This window comes from Lemur catta, chromosome 3 (assembly GCF_020740605.2).
Source record: "Lemur catta isolate mLemCat1 chromosome 3, mLemCat1.pri, whole genome shotgun sequence".
Lineage (NCBI taxonomy): Eukaryota > Metazoa > Chordata > Mammalia > Primates > Lemuridae > Lemur > Lemur catta.
The window spans coordinates 88,430,330-88,450,146 of NC_059130.1; the positions used below are offsets into that span (position 1 = coordinate 88,430,330).

The 19,817-nt window shown below is 41.6% G+C and overlaps 1 protein-coding gene and 1 long non-coding RNA gene across 3 annotated transcripts in view; one reads left to right on the plus strand and one right to left on the minus strand.

Annotated features, from left to right (window-relative positions):
- The window catches only part of RNF11 (ring finger protein 11), a 36,732-nt gene extending 33,248 nt beyond the window's left edge, over nucleotides 1-3,484 (minus strand). Inside the window, exon 1 of the mRNA XM_045548067.1 lies at nucleotides 2,877-3,484. Coding sequence (XP_045404023.1) covers nucleotides 2,877-2,999 — 123 coding nt within the window. The 5' untranslated portion in view covers nucleotides 3,000-3,484. The remainder of the gene's footprint in view (nucleotides 1-2,876) is intronic.
- A 4,087-nt stretch (nucleotides 3,485-7,571) lies between these two features.
- Nucleotides 7,572-16,805, plus strand: LOC123635665. Of its 2 annotated transcripts, none has more exons than XR_006734183.1 (3): nucleotides 7,572-7,637; nucleotides 16,163-16,352; nucleotides 16,615-16,805. It is a non-coding gene; the product is annotated as an uncharacterized LOC123635665 (long non-coding RNA). The 2 variants fall into 2 exon arrangements; XR_006734184.1 differs by lacking the exon at nucleotides 7,572-7,637 and adding an exon at nucleotides 11,665-11,688.
- The last annotated feature ends 3,012 nt before the right edge of the window (nucleotides 16,806-19,817 follow it).

Genomic DNA, 19,817 nt, shown 5'->3' on the forward strand with positions numbered 1-19,817 from the left:
GGAAGAGTACTCCGGGCACAGAAATAAGCAGGGCAAAGGTCCCAGAATATCCTAGAACAGCAACAAGGCCAGTGAAGTTGGAGGGAAGCCAAAAAAAGGTGAGAGTAGTAGGACATATCAAGAAAGGGATATGTGGAGACAGGGGTATAGATTATGTAGGGTTTACGGGACACTCAGGAATTTTGTTTTTACTTTGAATGAAACAAGGATCCACATAGGGATCCTTGAGCACAATGTCATGTTCTGTTTCACCATAATCTCTCTGGCTTCTGTGTTGAGAACAGGTTATATAGAGAAGGCAAAGGTGAAAGCAGGGAAACTCATCAGGAGGCTAGTAAAGAAACTCAGGAGAGAAATATGTACTTACTACAAACTTGATCATAATGGCACTGAGCTTACTTTTAAGCAAAAATTTAAAAAAATCTGTCAGATGCTGCTAGTAGCAAATAACTGGAATTCTGCTTTATAAGAGCTCTTAGCATATAAGTGCATTGTACAACAAGAAAAATGACATCTTTTAACTACACTACACAAAAAAACACATTTCTTTATAATCAGCTATTACCTTTCCAATTTTGTATTGCAGCCAAGTCTATTCTTTAAAGAAATAAGCCCTTATTCCTATAGCTCTGTTAATTATATACTATTTCTTGAAAAGTTACTTTTGTCAACTGAAAATATTATAAATCATTTACCTTGAATTGTTTCTCAGATCATCTAAAATAACCATTTATTTCTTTGGCAGCGAAAAATATTTTCTACAAAAGTTTCTTTTTATGCTCCCATTTTTTAAAGTAATTATTTTCTTCCAATTTATACTAAATTTGCATTAGTATCTGGGTCATTCACTTCAGGAAAGGGCAACCACAAAAACTCCCACTGTCAAAAATAACATTTAAAAAAAAAATTCTTTCATGATGCCAAAACTCTCATTATCTAGTCCTTCTGAAATGAGCAAATACAGTTCTCATAAATTCTAACACCTTTAATACTACAATTATAAGGATAACAGAGAACAGTAAGCTAAATACATTCAATTTGCCTGGAAAGGGGCTAGGAACCATAGGAGATTTTGAAATTAAAACTCATAAAAAAATGTGCACACAAAACTGAAATAAGCACATTTGTTGTATAGTATATATGGGGGGTTGGACAATGACATATTAACAGTTTACTCAAAGACATCCAGATTCAGCTTGGATTTTTAAAGAGACTATCCCTGTGATAATTCACATACCCTGGGAGAAATGGTTGTGCAAATATACAAAATACCGAATTCACATTCATAAACTCATTCAACATTTAGGTGCTTCTTATGTGCCCCAAACTGCAAAACATTAGGGATAGTCCCTGCTCTCGAGGGCTTATATTCTTCATTTAGCTCACAGTTACTAAGTATCTCCTAAGAGCAAGATGCTAGGGATACAACAATGAACAGGGTCCCTACCTTCATGCAGCTTATACTGGGGTACTGGGGAAGGAGGGGAACATCTCAAAGATGAGACACACAAAATGTTATAGGTATTGCTTATGGAAGTGTAGAGGGTTCAGTGGACACACAAACAAGGGATTCAGGATGGAAGGGAGGGGAATAGGACTTCAGATGTGAGAGCTGACTCCTCAAAGAGGATTAGATGTTCACCTGGCTGACCTTGGGGGAAGGGCTCCAAGCAGAGAGCTACTGGAGCAAAGGCATGAACAGGTGTGAACAGCCTAGTGTAGTTGGTAGGCCTGGAATACAGAATGTTAGAGATAAGTCATGGAGGCTTCTGTACGCCATAATTAAGACCAGACCATACAAGGCCCCTTTAGGGTTTTATTCAGAAAATCAGTATATGTGATCAGGTTTTTCTGGTGTGACGAGACACTGGTTTACATAGGAATGAGAAAAGAAAACACTAGATAATGATGTCACCACATGAAACAACAAAGGAGAAAACGAAACTCCCTTCAGGAAAAAAATTAAGGACTATTATTGAAGCCCTTCCGGAAAAAATGTTTATATTTCTTATCTAAAATTGAAAAAGCAGAGAAAATATTTTTACATATTATCATGGATTATAGCATCAGCATTTCTATTTTGAGTTTAAATGGTCTTAACTCTAGTAATTCTGTAACACATCTGGGACTACTGATTGTTGTCAAAAAGCAGTGAAACCTACTTCAGAGAGTTTCTGATACAAAGGAAGAACCATGAGTAACAGAAGACATTTCCCAAGTCAGGTTTAAAGGTTTCCAAAGTTCAAGATAATCAAGTTTTATTAAGTCAGCACGTTTAAAAGGTGTGTCATAGGGGGTGGAGCAAAAGGAGGAGGGGTTAAAATATATACATACATAAACAAGTAACTCTTGATGTCGCTAGGACCAAAATCACCACTTGGAGATCTGTCTCAAGTACAGGGAGAAACGAACACCTACCAGATCCAATTAACTAAGATGGGGTGGGGAGTGGGGGGGGGTGGATGACCACACGTGAAACTATAAATGGGCCGGGGGTGGGGGTGGACAATCACCTATCCAGAACCCATAATCCAGTTGGCGATGACATGGGGAAATCTTATGATTTAGACATAAAGACGAAAATGTCACCCCCAAACTCCACCTGGCCAAGGGGATATGGTCACACACTCTGATCCCTGAACTCAAGGACAGGAGAGTATCATCCCCACACGGTGCCCGGGGGGGGGGGGGAGGGGGAGAATCACCCCTATTCTGGGACTGGGAAGCAAGCGCCTTAGGATGCACCTTAAGGGGGTCAACGCCCCCCAGGCCAGGCCTTACCGAGGCCAGGAGCGGAGACGGCCCCGAATCCCCCTCAATCTCTGCCAGAGCTGCCTCTAATCCTCGCACCCCCCCCAACACACACCCTCCCCTACCTGATATGGCGGCGGCGGCTCCTGATCCGGCTCCGTCCCCTCGCCAAAGCTAGCCCGGTCGGACTGAGACTCGTGAAGCAAGGAGATGTCATCCGAGGTGGGGGATTTGAGGCAGTTCCCCATCTTCTGGGGCTGGAGCGTATGATCTGGGGGAGGAAGCAAGCAGTGGTGGGGTCGTTCGCAGCTCAGCGGTCAGCCTCGGTAGGCAAGGTGGGGTCGACCGGCAGGCCCGGGCTCAGGCGGCGGCGACTCCCCCGCCCCCCGGCGCCGCCGAGGGGCCGCTCATGCCAGCCCCCGGGGGTGGAGGCTCAAGGCTGGGCCGCGGGCTTCGCCGGGGTCGCGGCGGTTGCCTCTTGAGAGGCGACGGTGGGGGGGGGGGGCGGGGAGACGAAGCACTTCCCCACCCCGCCCCCCCGCGGGGCGGCGGCGGCCACGGAGCTGCTGGGCCTAATCCAGGTCAGGAGGGGGGGGGCGCAGCCGTCGCGGCTGCCTCAGCTGCTGCCTCAGCTGCTGCTGCCCCCGCCGACGCCGGAGCCGCGGCCGCGGGCCTCATCCTACTCCGCCTCAGCGCGGCGGCGGCAGCCAGAACAAGGCCGGCTCGGGCCCTGCGTCATCCCGCCGTGCGTGCGCTGGTCCCGCCCCCGGCGCCAGGAGGCGAGGGCGGCGCCGGCGGCCGGGTGCGGCCCCTCCCCCCGCCCTCCAGCTGTTCCCGGGGCTGCGTCAATTTCTGCTGCGCTCACCGACAGTTTGGCTCAGCACCTGGTTCTGAAACTTCTCTGCTGCCTCCTGCGCCTCCCAATATTCACTGCTCCCGCCCCGTTTAAGCCTCGCCTCTTACCTGTGCACTGTTCTGACGGTCTTCTCACCACCCTCTGCCAAGTGAGCTATTTATAAACCCATATCTGAATGGATTAGTTCCATGTTTGAAATGTTAAATGGCTTCGCCTTTATCCCTGAAGAGTAAAGTCCAAGTTCATTAATGAACCCTCCTTATCTCTCCAATCCCTTCCTTATCTCCTGCATCACAGCCAGTGAGATTCTTCCTCCACTTTTATATCTCAGATTGTTCCATTTCTTTCCATTGCCCCCACCATAGTCCAAGTCACCATCATGTCTCACCCAGACTTTTTGTTAAACATGTCTGACCCGGACTTCTGCAATAGACTCTCAGCTGTTTTCCCCAAATTCGTCATTGCCTCCATCCAGTCCACTACTTGCACAGTCCACAGAGTTATCTTTTTAAAATGTAAATCTGTTCATGTCCTTCTATTTAAAACCTTCAACGGCTTCCCAATTGAAGGGAATTAAGACAATCCTTAAATAATTTACAGATCTTTTTCTCCAAAATCTCATTAGAGCATTGTCTCCTCCACAGATTCAAAACTCTAGGCTGTCTAAAGTATTTTTTATTATCACAAAGACTGTTCCCTCTGGCTGAGGCCTTTGCCCATGTTGTTTCTCCAACAGAGACCCACTTCTCCCCCACTGGACCTTCTACCTCTGGTCAGGCTAATCGTTATTCCCACGTTTCCTTCTGAGACTCAACTTCATTTCCCCTGGGAAGCCTCTCCTGACCACCCTTCAGTCTGGGTTAGTTTCCTCCTCTGTGCTCTCAGATCCTGAGCTTTTCTGTGTCACAGTCTGATCAAGCTGCATCATCTGTCCCTTCTCTGTACAAGGCCTGGCACTTTGCCTAAGGTAGAGTATGCTCCCTCCTTGGTTGACTGAACAGCTCAAACAACATACGCAAAGGAAGGAAACAAGAAAGATGAGTGCTTCTAGTAGTCATTCATTCAACAAGAAGACAAGAAGTGGATCTTGACTCCCTTTCTTTTTATTCACCATTTACTGATTGTGTGTGTGTATGTGCGCATTAGGCACTAAGGAAACTGATTTCACACCTGGCTTGTTCCTGATGTAGCCCATAGTCCAGTTGAGAAAACAAGTAAACAGATGATTCCTTCTGAGCCCACCACCCCCAAAGATTTTGGAGGACCCAGAAGAGAGTGATTAGTTTATTTGGGTGAGGAACAGAAGGGATTCGTAGAGGTAGGACTGTATTAAACCAATATGGGTCTGAGCATTCTTACTTTGGGGTCCCTATGTCACAAAATCGCTATCTTATTTAAATGTACTCAAATTCCATATTAGATATAACTTTTTTAATGTAACGTTTTTGAAAAAAACTGTCATAATTTTGGTTTTGAAATTGTTGGGCTTCCAGGAAATCATTTAATTTATGATTGGCTAAATTTACCAGAAATCAGAGGTGCTCTGGAATTCTTGCAGTGAGAAAATCTAGCCCACAAGTTATTTTCACAGCTAATGAAATTTTTATAAATAATAAATTTAACATACCATTTACACAGTGCTAGAATTTATAGAGATAGTAGTTTTTTTTTTAAAGTTTTGTTTTTCATACATTTTTCCCCACAGGTGGGTAACACTGTCATAAGCCTTTAAAAAACTCTATAGTGCCTTATGAAAAGAAATGGTGTTGCTGAGTCTAAAACTAGATTGACCATTTGCCAGAGAATGGAGGAACATCTGAAGCCCAGTAATGGGTTGGACATGGTTCTTGCCCTCAAACAGGTCAAAGTCTAGTAGAGACAAAACAGGTGAATAGACAATTAGCAGGACTACAATTGAGAACTTTTTTTTTTTTGAGACACAGTCTCGCTCTGTTGCCTGGGCTAGAGTGCCGTGGTGTCAGCCTAGCTCACAGCAACCTCAAACTCCTGGGCTCAAGCGATCCTCCTGCCTCAGCCTCCCAAGTAGCTGGGACTACAGGTGAGCACCACCACGGCCGGCTAATTTTTTTTTCTACTTTTAGTTGTGTAGCTAATTTTTTTCTATTTTTAGTAGAGATGGGGTCTTGCTCTTGCTCAGGCTGGTCTTGAACTCCTGACCTCAAGCAATCCTCCCGCCTCAGCCTCCCAGAGTGCTGGGATTACAGGCATTAGCCACCACACCCAGCCTACAATTGAGACCTTTATCTTTGTTCCATTTTTTTCCCACTTTGCTCCCACAAGCATCACCACATCATAAAGGTACAGCTTTACACCTCCTGGGTCTGGGGGGGGAACAACTGTTGCATATTCCCCTGAACTCAGCCCTACTGCCTAAGTTGGGGAACAATATTGAAATATCTGTTCCCCTCTCATTTGGTAGAAATTCAAATCAGTTATGAATCACTTTCTAAGTAACCACAGAGAGTATGATTCTGTAACAGGGACATAGTAAGGAACAGCAAGTCAGTCACACATGTGAAGAAGAGGTGTAAAAATGATATTTTAGGAAAGGTAGATGTTTATTGATCATTATTTCCTTAGAGATAAATAACATACCAGCTACAATTTAATCATAGTTTTAAAAAATTATACAAATGGTCTTGATAATAATGAATAAGATTACTATAATAAAAATTGTATCTGTCTTTCAACCCTGACAACTATGAAATGGACACTACTAATATCCCCATATTACAGACGATGTAAGATATAAGCAGAGATGTACTAAAGATGTACTTCATACTAGCTTATAAGAGCCAATTGTTAAAATTTCAGAATTATGTGATCCAGTTGTTAAACACAACCTTACTAAAAATTAAATTGTATAAACTTACAGCTAAATAAGTATATTAAAAATGAAGATAATAAATGCACAAAACTCACCACTTCTTAATTATTTTACTACATTTTACTGTTATCTATGTTATTGAAGTTATTTACCTCTGTAGTATCTATGTGGTAGAAATACTTTATAATGATGGGCTGCTGAGCATTGCTTCCTAATTCTGCGTTTAGTCATGCCAAATTGGTAGCTTGAAATTGGCTACGGTGGGAATATTCATACCTTGGAAATCAGCAAGTGCTACAAAGCAGGATTTGATTTTTTTGTTGTTTTTGCTTTAAGACTAGTCAACTGCAATAGTGAGAAGGGGGGAAAGAGAACAAGGAGCAAGCTCTGTAACTGACTGTGAACCATCAATAGAGATAACTCTCTACCTTCAGACCAGCTTGCTGATTTATTGTTTTGTTGATTGTCTACACTTAAGAAGTGATAGGGAGGCCGGGCATGGTGGCTCACGCCTGTAATCCTAGCACTCTGGGAGGCCGAGGCAGGTGGATCACTTGAGGTCAGGAGTTCGAGACCAGCCTGAGCAAGAGCGAGACCCCCGTCTCTACTAAAAATACAAAGAAATGATCTGGCCAACTAAAATATATATAGAAAAAATTATCTGGGCATAGTGGCACATGCCTGTAGTCCCAGCTACTCGGGAGGCTGAGGCAGTAGGATCGCTTAAGCCCAGGAGTTTGAGGTTGCTGTGAGCTAGGCTGACGCCACGGCACTCACTCTAGCCCGGGCAACAAAGCGAGACTCTGTCTCAAAAAAAAAAAAAAAAGAAGTGATAGGGAAAGTTATACAGATTAAACTTAGAAGTATGTCATAACTGTAGCCATTATATTGAGAATAACACAAAAAAATGAGAAAATGTTCTAGTATTTCAAAACTATTATCTGATTCAGTAGAAATGTAGCTCATTTCATTAATAAATGAGTGAAGTTTTGACATACTTCTTCATTGTTTTAGTTTTGTCTTAACTGGTTGATGTAAATAAAATATCAACTAAAATTCATGTCATAATTACCCTTGTTCTTCAATTGCAACCTTAGGCTGGCTACAGGTACAAGAGTTTGGCAGAAATCAATGAAAGCACTCTGTGAGCATCAATTGGTTATATGGAATTTATACCAAACAGTATGTATATTTTGTAATTATTTATAGATTGTGTGCTATACATTCTTTATATCAGTAAAATTTATAATAAATTATGTACACATATATACATTATTTCCCTAGTTAAACATTACCAGCACACCACTGGATATATGGCTATGGTACACATGTTTTGGGGTGCCTGTTGCCTCATGCCTCTTCTTCAGGACTTGCCTTCCTTCCCACTAATAAATGCCCACCTAAATAGGTTTATCCCCAATGCCATGTTTGTATCGGAATCTTTCACACATCCCCAAAAATCATTGCTTAATTCTCCTGCCTGAAACAGCAACATTGTTGGATCCTTTGGGATGGAACTTTCTCCAGCCTGAAACAGACAGTGAAATTGGATCCTTTGAGAAGAAACTTTCAGGTGTTTGCCTTTTTGCCCTGTTGTCATTTTCCTTGTCTCCTTTGCACTATTCCAACAGCTTCCTAATGAAGCCCTTGCCTCTGTACTATCAATCCATTCACCATACTACTGCCGTGAAAAATGTGATCAGAGAGCATCTGTAGACTCATGATTCAGAAATTTAGCATGGCATTAAGGCTTTGCACTATTTAGTCCCATCTTTATCTCCCATATGATTCCACTGCCAACCAGGCATCTATACTCCAGACACATCACACTGCTTGCCGTAGCCTCAATTTTCAGTATGCTTTTCCACTTCTGCTATTTTGCCCATGCTGTTCCCTACTGTTAAAACGAAGCATCTTTAAAACGCTCCTTAAATACCACTTTCTTCATGAAGCTATCCCTGATTTCATTCAGTTGGAATATATGTAATAATAGAAAATAAGTGGGATCTATTATTGTATTATATTGTGTATATCAATTACTAATCATATATGAATATTTTAACACAATTTTTAGTATCTGTAATTATAGCTGCCATTTATTACGCTGAGCTGGACACATAGATCCCTGAAAGGCATATGTTGACAGTCCTGTTTTACAGAAATAAAAATGTGGCTTCAAGGAGATTAAGTAACTTGCCTGATGTCACATGGCTATTCAGTGGTATAGGGAATGGAAGAAGGCTTATCTTGAATGCCTTTGGCATAAACATGTATCCACATGTCCACATGTAAGGAAGTAGCTATTCAGTGACCTTCTTTGTAACCTGGTTCTGGAGAGAAGCCCTTGGAAAATGCCCTGTAGACCAGAGTGTGACCTAATCATAAAACACAGTTTAAATCTGAAAATGATACCCAAGACTATTACAAGAGATTGAATGCAGAAGCAGATTATGAGAATGCAGAATCTTTTTTTTTTCTTTTATTTTTTTTGAGACAGAATCTCACTGTGTTACCTGTGTTGAAGTGTAGTGGCATCATCATAACTCACTGCAACCTCACACTCCTGGGCTCAAGCTATCCTCCTGCCTCAGCCTCCTGAGTAGCTAGGACTACAGGTGCATGTCACCAAGCCCTGCTAATTTTTTTAAAAAATTTTGTAGAAATGACAGTCTCTCTGTTGTTCAGGCTAATCTCAAACTCTTGGCCTTAAGCGATCCTCCCACCTCAGCCTCCCAAAGTGCTGGAATTACAGGTGTGAGCCAGCATGCCCAGCCTCAGAATCTTTTACAGAGCAAGATATTAAAGAGATATTGCAAAAATGTAGAATTTTTTTTTGTTTTTGAAAATGTAGTTATTTTTATAGATATTTTTCATGTAATATTTATGTTAACATGTAATGAGCTTAATACTGTTACTTTTAAGCAAATTAAATTTTTTAATATTTCTCAGGTTTGATTTCTTTCTTCTTTTGTTTCTTTATAGAGATGAAGTCTCACTGTGTTGCCTAGGCTGGTCTTGAACTCATAGGCTCAAGTGATCCTTCTACCTCAGCCTCCCAAAGTGGTGGGATTACAGGTGTGAGCCAACACACCTGGCCCTCAGTTTTTATCTTTCTTTCTTTCTTTCTTTCTTTCTTTCTTTCTTTCTTTCTTTCTTTCTTTCTTTCTTTCTTTCTTTCTTTCTTTCTTTCTTTCTCTCTCTCTCTCTCTCTCTCTCTCTCTCTCTCTCTCTCTCTCTCTCTCTCTCTTTCTTTCTTTCTTTCTTTCTTTTGAGACAGATTCTTGCTCTGTTGCCTGGGCTAGAGTGCCGTGGCGTCAAACTCACAGCTACCTCAAACTCCTGGGCTTAAGCAATCCTTCTGCCTCAGCCTCCCGAGTAGCTAGGACTACAGGCATGTGCCACCCTGCCCATCTAATTTTTTCTATTTATATTTTTAGCTGTCCAGATCATTTCTTTCTATTTTTAGTAGAGACAGGGTCTTGCTCTTGCTCAGGCTGGTCTCGAACTCCCAACCTCGAGTGATCCTCCTGCCTCAGCCTCCCAGAGTGCCAGGATTACAGGCGTGAGCCACTGCGCCCGGCCCAGTTTTTATTTCTAATATGATAAATATCAACAGATATAATTTACATAAACAAAAGCTTGTTGGGGTCTTCAATCTCAACGATTAAAAGGTTGAGAATTTCTCGTCTGAGGTCTTCCTACTCAAAGTGTGGTCCATTGATCAATACTATTTGAAGTACATGGGAGCTTATTAGAACTATATTAATAAAATAGCCGGGAGCTGTGGCTCATGCCTATAATCCTAGCACTTCAGGAGGCCAAGGCGGGAGGATCGCTTGAGGTGAGGAGTTCAAGACCAGCGTGAGCCAGAGTGAGATCCTGTCTCTACAAAAAATAGAAAAACTAGCTGGGAGTGGTGGTATGCTCCTGTAGTCCTAGTTACTCAGGAGGCTGTGGCAGGAGGATCACTTGAACCAGGAGTTTGAGGTTGCAGTGAACCACTACAGTTTAGCCCAGACTACAGAGTGAGACCCTGTCTCAAAAAAAAAAAAAAAAAAAAAAAAAAATGCAAAACTTCAGGCCCATCTGAGACTGACTAAATGTGAGAATATGAATTTTACCATGACCCTCAGGTGATTTGTATGCACATTAAAGTTTGAGAAACATAGGTCTGGGGGCGTAAAAATTTTTCTTGGAAAACATGACCCTTGAGTTTTGTAGGAAGACTGGGAGCAGCTGGGGAAGACTGCAGACGGAGGACTTAGGGAGAAGGGAAAGCTTGGGTAAAGGCATAGTAGAGAGAAATGTCATCATACACTTAGAATAAAACTGTAAATAGAACATATCTGAATTCTTGGTAACATTGAGTCCTCTAAAAAAATTAATTATGGTGATTAGAAATAGCTCTACAGTAAAAATCTGGAGCCAAAACTGCCTGTAGTCCTCTTTGTGGGGGCTTTATTCAAAAGGAAAATTTTTAAATAAAAATAAAATAAGGAAAAATTATGTATATGAAGAGGTTGACGGAAGGACAGTCTCAAAAACAACAATCTGAATGTTCAATCACAGAGAAATGATTTAGTGCAGTAATCATATATTCACCCCATGAGGTATTTTCTGAAATGGTTGCTCTCCACAACATCATTCTTTATTCTCTTACCTTATTTTGTTTTTCTCTATAGCACCTGACATTTTTCGATATATGAATTGTTGATTGTATGTTTCCTCAACTGAATTAAGTTCACAGGGCAAGGGCATTTTCTTATTCACTACCAAATCCTCAGCATCTAAAATAGATTCTAGCACATTGTAGGAACTGTACAAATGTTTGCTGGCTATATGAATGAATGAAACATGAAAATCTCTTGGGATATAATATTCATTAAAATATACAGAAAATGGAATGTGTTCTCATTAAAACAGTGAAAAAATGACATATACATGTTGACAGAAACTGGAATTTAGGAACTTGGAGACAATAGTCACCAAGATAATGTGGAGAAATGAAAATGGTTTATTTGATAGGAGATAGGGTTGTTAACAATGTTCCCCCCACTTTCCTAGTATTATTGTTTCCAAATGGTTTGTTCAATTTAAAGAAAAACCTTTTTATGTTTTTTGCAGACAAGGTCGTCGTCTGTTTCCTGGGCTAGAGAGCCATGATGTCATGATAGTTCACTGTAACCTCAAACTCCTGGGCTCAAGTGATCTTCCTGCCTCAGCGTGCCAGTAGGTGGGACTACAGTTGTGAGCCACTATGTCTGGCTAATTTTTCTATTTTTTGTAGAGACAGAATCTTGCTGTATTGCTCAGGCTGGTCTCGAACTCCTGGCCTCAAGTGATCCTCCTGTCTCAGCCTCCCAAAATGCTGGGATTACCGGCATGAGCCACCATGCTTGGCAAAAACAAAAAGTAGATAGTGAACATTTATTTCACAATAGAATTTAGTAGAACTATAATAAATGTTGATTTCTAAAATATGTTAAAAACTAACATTAAAAATAAGACTATTGACTGTTTATTTAATAATTTGCTAGAATACCTCTTAATATAGTCTCAGTAATCTGCTCAGTAAATAATATAAAATTAAGATTTGAAAATATGTAGTCAATCACACAAGTAAAAAAAAAATAAGGTCTCAAATAGAATAGGAGAGTAAAAACAAAGAGAGTAAAAACAATCACCTTGTAGGTCTATCACTTTTATTTTCATATTATAAGAGCTTGTTAGCAGCTGGGCGAGGTGGCTCATGCCTATAATCCTAGCACCCTGGGAGGCTGAGGCAGGAGGATTGCTTGAGCTCAGGAGTTGGAGACCAGCCTGAGCAAGAGCGATACCCCATCTCTACCAAAAATAGAAAAAAATCAGCCAGGCATGTGGTGTGCCTGTAGTCCTAGCTACTTGGGAGGCTGAGGCAGGAGTATCGCTTGAGACCAGGAGTTTGAGGTTGCTGTGAACTACAATGATGCCATTGCACTCTACTTAGGGTGGCAGAGTGAGACTTTGTCTCAACAACAACAACAAAAAACAACAACAACAAGGAAATAACCCTTCTCATGCTCCTCACAACCCCCCCTTTCATAATCTAAAAAAAAAAAAAAAAAAAGGCCTGAGCCTGTTAGCAAGTAATAAGCTCCAGGGGAGAAGTGAACAGAGCAAACATCACTGGAATGAGGGTGATAATTTTGTACCATTCTTCCTCCTCTTATGTCATACAACATATAGCTAGGATCTTCTTGACCTGTGGCTGGAAGATGCCACTGGGATCTATAGCTACAGATGCCACTACACTGCCTGTAGTGGGAGGAATAAAAGTTTAAATATAAAAAACCAGTATACCTAAATTGCAACATAGCTAATTATGTTCACTGAACCATATAGATCATATACTAATGATTTAATGTAGTTTATCAATACTGTTCAGTTATGGAAAAAGCCAAATTAATAATCAACCAATAAACGCTCATGTTCTTAAAAAAAAAAGAGAGAGAGAGAGTGAAGGTATGGATAGAATGTTATGCTTGCCAAGCTTATTTTTGACAAATGGGGTTGTATATTCCAAGGGGGGGAGGATCAGTCCTTGGAGCTTTCAGAGAAAGAAAAATAAGCACAGAGAAGCAGAATGATTTGTTTAGTGTTTGAACAGAACGTAACAGAACACATTTAGAGTCAGGCAACGTGGGGGGAAGGAAATGGAAAATAGCCTCTCAGGTCTGTGTCCACAGGCTCCATTCTGAATTTAACAATGGAACACTAATAATCAGGCAAGGTCAGAATATAGAGCTGCACACTTTGTACATGTCACAAAGGTGCCCTACCCAGGAAACAATTGGCAGCTGAAATTCAGAACTTACTCTGCTCTCTAAGCCACTGAAACCTGGCATGGGACTGTATCTGCCCAGATGGTGTACCTTTTATTATTAATAATTTTCACAAAGGCATCGCAGAAGACAGCAGAGGTTCTACTACAGATAGTGGGGTAGGCTACTGACTTGGTGTGTTGCAGTTTGATGGCAAGTGAAATAATCTCTTAGTAGCACCACATCAGTCTCTACTCCAGCAATACTAGAGTCTGGCTCAATGGGCAGTCTTCACAGACCCACATGAAAAGGCATGATTAGTATCTATCACACACAATCCATTACCTGGGCTTGCACACATGTTGAAAGACAGAAATTTATATGGTGGATGTAAAGACAGAACACTAAATTACCTTATCTTCCTCTAATCCTACTGCCATGATTTAATGAAGAAATGGAGTGGGTTGCAAGTGGAAACATAGAGGAAAGCTTTAAGTTGAAATGAAGTCTCCAATCGCTTCCTCCCTACAGCACTCTGTGTCAGGAAAAAACATTAAAATAATTCCTGACCAGTTTGAACTCCTCACACTGTCTACACCAATCATGTGAACTCCTTAATGCTTCCCAAACATACCATGTTCTCACCCCACCCCTCCTTGGCCCATGCCTGGAAAGTCCTTTATTCTCTTCTCTTAGCAAGTTTTCTTCATCTTTTAACACTCAGATCTACAGTCATTTCTCTAGAAAGCCGACCCTGATACTCTCTTTTCCCCACTATAGATATTTCCTCCGTCTTTTGTGTCCCCCCAGCAATTAGTACACCTCTCTATTAGCATCTAGCATTATCTGTGAACATATCTGTTAATGTTATTAGACTGTTGACTATCCCAGCAACCCCTTCCCCTTGAATCTGAGCAGGCTCTATAACTGCTTTGATGAATAAACTAGGGCAGAAATGATGCTGTGGCAGTTTTCAAGCCCAGACCTTAAAAGACTGGAAGCTTCCACTTCCTATCTTTTGGAATACTGCCTCTTGGAGTCCTTAGGTCTCATGTATGATGTCTCACATTCCTTCTGGAGAGACTTCATGGACAAGCTTTGAGACTACATGATGGGGAGAAGGGCCTACCCAAGGCTGGCCTTCAAGAGAAGGAGAAGGGCTTACCTGAGTCCCTAGCCTTTCAATTGTCCTTGCCAATGTGTCTGTCATGTGAGTGAAGCTGTCTTGGATCCCACCTGTCAGCTGAATCCCATCAACTGACCCCAGTTAACTCCATGTGGAGAATTAGAATTGGTGATCCAAGCCAAACATTGACCCACAAAATCAACGGAAATAATGATTTTTTTTAAAGCAACTAAGTTTCGGGATAGTTACGCAACATCTGATAACCAGAATAGAATTTGGTACCTGGAAATAAGGCGCTTCTGTAACAAAAAACCCAAAACATGTAACACTGGCTTTGGGACTGGGCAATGGAGACTTGAAGAGTCTGAGTCTGTTAGTGCAAGCTGGAAGGGCCTGGAGGAGATTGTTGGGGAGGACTCGCCACCAAGGAATTACTGTTGAAAGCTGGAGAAAAATTTGGCAACACTGTCCCTTGAGGTAACATGAAAAATAGAGAGGCACCCAGTGAACTGTGGGTCTGGCTGAGGAGTTTCCAGGCATAACATATAAAGTATTAATATCAGTTGGCTTTTCTTAGTTGTCTATGATAAATTAGAAGAATGGGCATGGCAGGGTGGCTCACACCTGTTATCCCACCACTTTGGGAGGCCAGGGCAGGAGGAAACCTTGAGGCCAGGAGTTCAAGGCCAGCAAAAAAAACAAAAAAGGAAGAAGGGCCCAAGGTAGTATTTAGGATCTCAAAGAAAGAAATGGCCTTAGGGTAAAGATCAAATCCAAGGTGTTTCCAGAAAATGAGATCACAGAGCAAAGATAAGTCAAGGGTGCAACTGTAAAACCTTTTAAAATCTCAGAAAGATTTAAGACAGTGTTCCACAGATCCTTTCAAAATCTTTTTTTTTTTTTAGAGACAAGGTTTTGCTGTGGAACTGCACTAATGTCACCCAGGCAGTGGGTGCAGTGGTGCAATCATACTTTACTGCATCCTTGAACTCACGAGCTCAAGCAATCCTCCTGCCTCAGCCTCCTGAGAGTAGCTGCAATTATAGGTGCATGCCACCATGCCATGCTAATATTTTTAAATTTTTGTAGAGAGGGGGTCTTATTATGTTGCCCAGGCTGATCTCGAACTCCTGGCCTGAAGTGATCTTCCTGCCAAGCTTGACCTCCCAAAGTACTGGGATTACTGGTGTGAGCCACCACACCTGGCCCCAAAAGCAATTCTAAAGAAAAAAAATTCTAAGGATCTTAATTTTGTGCCTCATAGACCATCTGTGCTAAACAGGGTTTCTAAGCATCTTATTGGTGTGGTTCCACAGCCGCTTCATAAGGGGCCCAAGGTAAAGAAAGGATATTTGAAATAGATTTGGGGGTGTGGTGTTTTGCTAATGGCATGAAGTATAATTTAATACATAGGAAGCTCCTGAAATTTAAAAAAGATTACATGAGCTTGGCCTGAAACCTACTGAGATAATACAAAACAAAAAGAGGTTTTTGGACCTCCAGCCTACTGTGGGCAGAAAGCAGGCTAGGAAAACTACTCAGCTATAAAAGTGGGCTATTTCTTATAGAAAGGAAAGGACGACTCAGAGGGCAGAAGCAAAAGTGACAGAGAATCATTTGCAGGGAAAACTAGGCCTTAATGAGAGAAGTGGCAACATGTGCCTAGCTGGATTTCAGAATTTCTGTGTGCCAGTGACCGCTAGGTGCCTTCACTGCCCACCACCCATCTTGTGAACAGGGGCGTGTGTTGCAGTTATCTTATGCCTCTCTCATCATTGTAGTTAGGTGTGTAAGGACCAGATCACTTATTCCTTTCGTTCACAAGTCTTCAGTGAAAGGAATAATACTCCAGAAGCTACACCCTAGGAACTACATCTGAGGAGCCCACATGCACGCCTGGAACTTATTCAGAGGATGAGATCATGAACCTTGATCCTGAGTCTGATGTTGTAATGGGCTGAGTTTTGCTGGGTAAGTCCTTTGAAGATGTGAGTGTATTTTGCATGTGGGAGGAATGTAAATAATTTGTGGCCAGAGGGAAGACTGTGACAGATTAAAGGTGGCTGTAAATTCTTTGATATTCCTACCACCGAGAGGGAGCATCTATGTCTCCTCGTGTGTTTGGGTAGCCTCTGTTACTGCTTTGACTAACAGAATACTACAGAAGTGACACTGTGCTAGTTTCCAAGGGCAAGTAATTAAGAGATTGGTAACTTCTACCTCCTGTTTCTAGGGAACACTGTCTCTTGGAACCCTGAGCCACCATGTGCTTGGCTGGAGAAGTCATATTGAAACTACCTGGGGCCCAAAGGAAGCCAGCTTTCTAGCCATTCATGCCCAGGCCCAAGCCACGTGAATGCCATTGAGTGACTCCAGATGACTTCAGGTGGAACAGAAGAAGTGACTAGCCTGGCCCTGACTGAATTCCTGACTCACAAAATTGTGAGAAATAATAAAATCGTTGTTGGTTTAAGCCACTAAGCTTCGGGGTAGTTTGTTACCCAGCAGTGGATGACTGAGATACTCTATAACCTTGGGTCAGTCTCTTCTCTCTCTAGAACTATTTCACCAGCTTGGGCAGTGTTAGGCTAGGTTAGGTGAATTCTATGGGCCTTTATATTAATAACTCTGATTTTTAGTTATAATGCAAACTGTATTTGAAGGACATTGGACTACTTCAGATGGCATCTAGACGTTTGTGGAATGATCAGAGAAACATAGAATATATATAATTAGGTACTCAATACATATTTTAATGAGAATTAATAAGCCGAGTAAGTAGAAGTGAAGGGAAGGACACTTCAGGAAGAATGAACAGTACATGCAGTCTTAAAAGCCTGGTACATTAGGAAATTGTAATCATTTCAAAATTGTTGAAGTAGCAAGTACAAGAGAGAATGGGGGATAAAATAACTAAAATTGGAATAGGAATGTTCCCAACACAAAGAAGAGTTAAATGCCTGAGGTGATGGATACCCCAATTACCCTGATAAGATTAATTCACATTGTATGCCTGTATCAAAACATCACATGTACCCTATAAAGATATACAACTATTATGTACCCATAATTATTAAAAATAAAAACAATTCTTAAAAAAGAGAGAATGGGAGAGATGAAGCTGGAAAGGTAGACAGGGGTCAGGGTGTAGAGAGATTTGTGTGCCTGGCTAAGTGTTTTAGGCTTTATCTGAAGACCATGACAGACGTTGAACACAAAATTATCACTAAATCATGAATCAGATAAGTGATATTATCTCTACTTATAAATATAGAAAATGAGGCTCCAGACAGGTTTTGTCACCTGTCCAAGATCACATAACTTGTAGTAGGTAGCTAATACAGGATTTGAATCCATGTCTAATAGCTCTGAAACTATACTTTAGAAGGCTTCAAGAGTGAATATGATTTCATTTTTTCTTTTTCTTTTTGTTTTTTGAGATAGAGTCGCTCTGTTGCCCGGTAGAGTGCCGTGGCATCAGCTTAGCTCACAGCAACCTCAAACTCCTGAGCTCAAGCGATCCTCCTGCCTCAGCCTCCCAAGTAGCTGGGACTACAGGTGTGTGCCAGTATGCCCGGATAATTTTGTTTTATATTTTTAGTTGCCCAGCCAAATTTCTTTCTATTTTTCAGTAGAGGCGGGGTCTCACTCTTGCTCAGGCTGGTCTTGAACTCCTGAGGTCAAGCAATCCACCCACCTTAGCCTCCCAGAGTGTTAGGATTACAGGTGTGAGCCACCCTGCCCAGCCTGACTTCATTTTTACAAAACAATTTTTGGGTCGGGTATGGTGGCTCATGACTGTAATCCTAGCACTTTGGGAGTCTGAGGCAGGAGGATTTCTTGAGGGCAGGAGTTTGAGACCATCCTGGGCAACATATTGAGACCCTGTTTCTACAAAAAAAAAAAAAAATTAGCCAGGCTCAGTGGCATGTGCCTGTAATCCTAGCTACTTGGGGGGCTGAGGCAGGAAGAGGCTTGAGCCCAGGAGGTCAAGGTTACATGAACTATAATTGTGACACTGCACTTCAGCTTGGGTGACAGTGAGACCCTGTCTCCAAAAAAAACAAAAACAAACAAACAAAATTGCTGAACACATTCTATCCATGAGAAATTGTATAAAGTGAAGAGATATGAAAGTAAATGTCATAAGCAGTATGACACTATGAATAGGTTTTTGGTAGAAATGATTGATTTTCCTTGGGGAAATGAGAAAAGCTTCCCAGAAAATAGGATGTTTTATCTATTTATTTATTCATTATTAATTTATTATTATTTTAAACCAGAGCTAACATTCACTGAGCTCTAATTAGATGCCTGACATTATTCTAAGTGTTTTACATGTATTATTTTATGACAACCCTATGAAGTAGGTTCTATTGCTTTCCACATTTTGTAAATGAGGAAATTAAAGCAAAGAGAGTTTAGATAACCTGGTCGAGGTCACACATTTAATAAACCTACATTGAACCCAGGTGGACCAGACATCATACTTTTAACCATAAGCAGGGACATTTAAACTGGGTCTTGAAGGGAGATTTGTGGGCCAAAGGGCATTTAAGAGAGAAAAACACATGCAAATGTTTGATGACATGGAAGTTCACTGTGTTCTAAAAATATCATTCAGGGAAGGGAAGCTGAGATTTAGAGAAAGAACATTGTGTGTGTGTGTGTGTGTGTGTTTTGGGAAGTGAAGAGAGAGGCTGAGAGAGGAATGACAGGAGGAGAGTGTTAGAAATGTAGTAATGTAGTTCGGGGCTAGTTAATGGAGGACCTTGAATGCCAGACAAAGGAGTTTGGACTTGCTCCAATAGACTGTGGGGAGCCACTGAAGTTTTTTTCTTTTTACTTTCTTTCTTATTTTTGAGACAGAGTCTCTGTTGCCCAGGCTGAGTGCAATGACACCATCATACCTCACAGCAGCCTGGAATTCCTGAGCTCAAGGGATCCTCCTGCCATGCCTGGCTAATTTTTAAATTTTTGGTAGAGCTGGGTTTTTGCTATGTTGCCCAGGCTGATCTCAAGCAATCTTGGTCTTCAGCAATCTTTCTGCTTCAGCCTCCAAAGTGCTGGGATTATAGGTGTGAGCCACTGTACCCAGCCTTTTTTTGTTTTGTTTTGTTTTAATCAAGGAAGTGACATGATTAGGTCTGTGTTTTAGAAAGAACAATCTGGTGACTAGGGGAAATGGAATAAATGGGGGCAGAGAAGGTAATTAGGTAGACTAGTCAATGGTCTGATATTGAGGCCTGAACTAGGATGGTGGCAGGGGCGATGGAGGAAAGGGAACCAAAGAATAAATGGGCTAGTACTTATTTACCTTTAGAGATGGGGTCTTGCTCTGCTGCCCAGCCTGGAGTGCAGTGGCATGATCATAGTTCACTGCAGCCTCCAGCGCCTGGGCTCAAGTGATCCTCCTGCCCCAACCTCTGGAGTAGC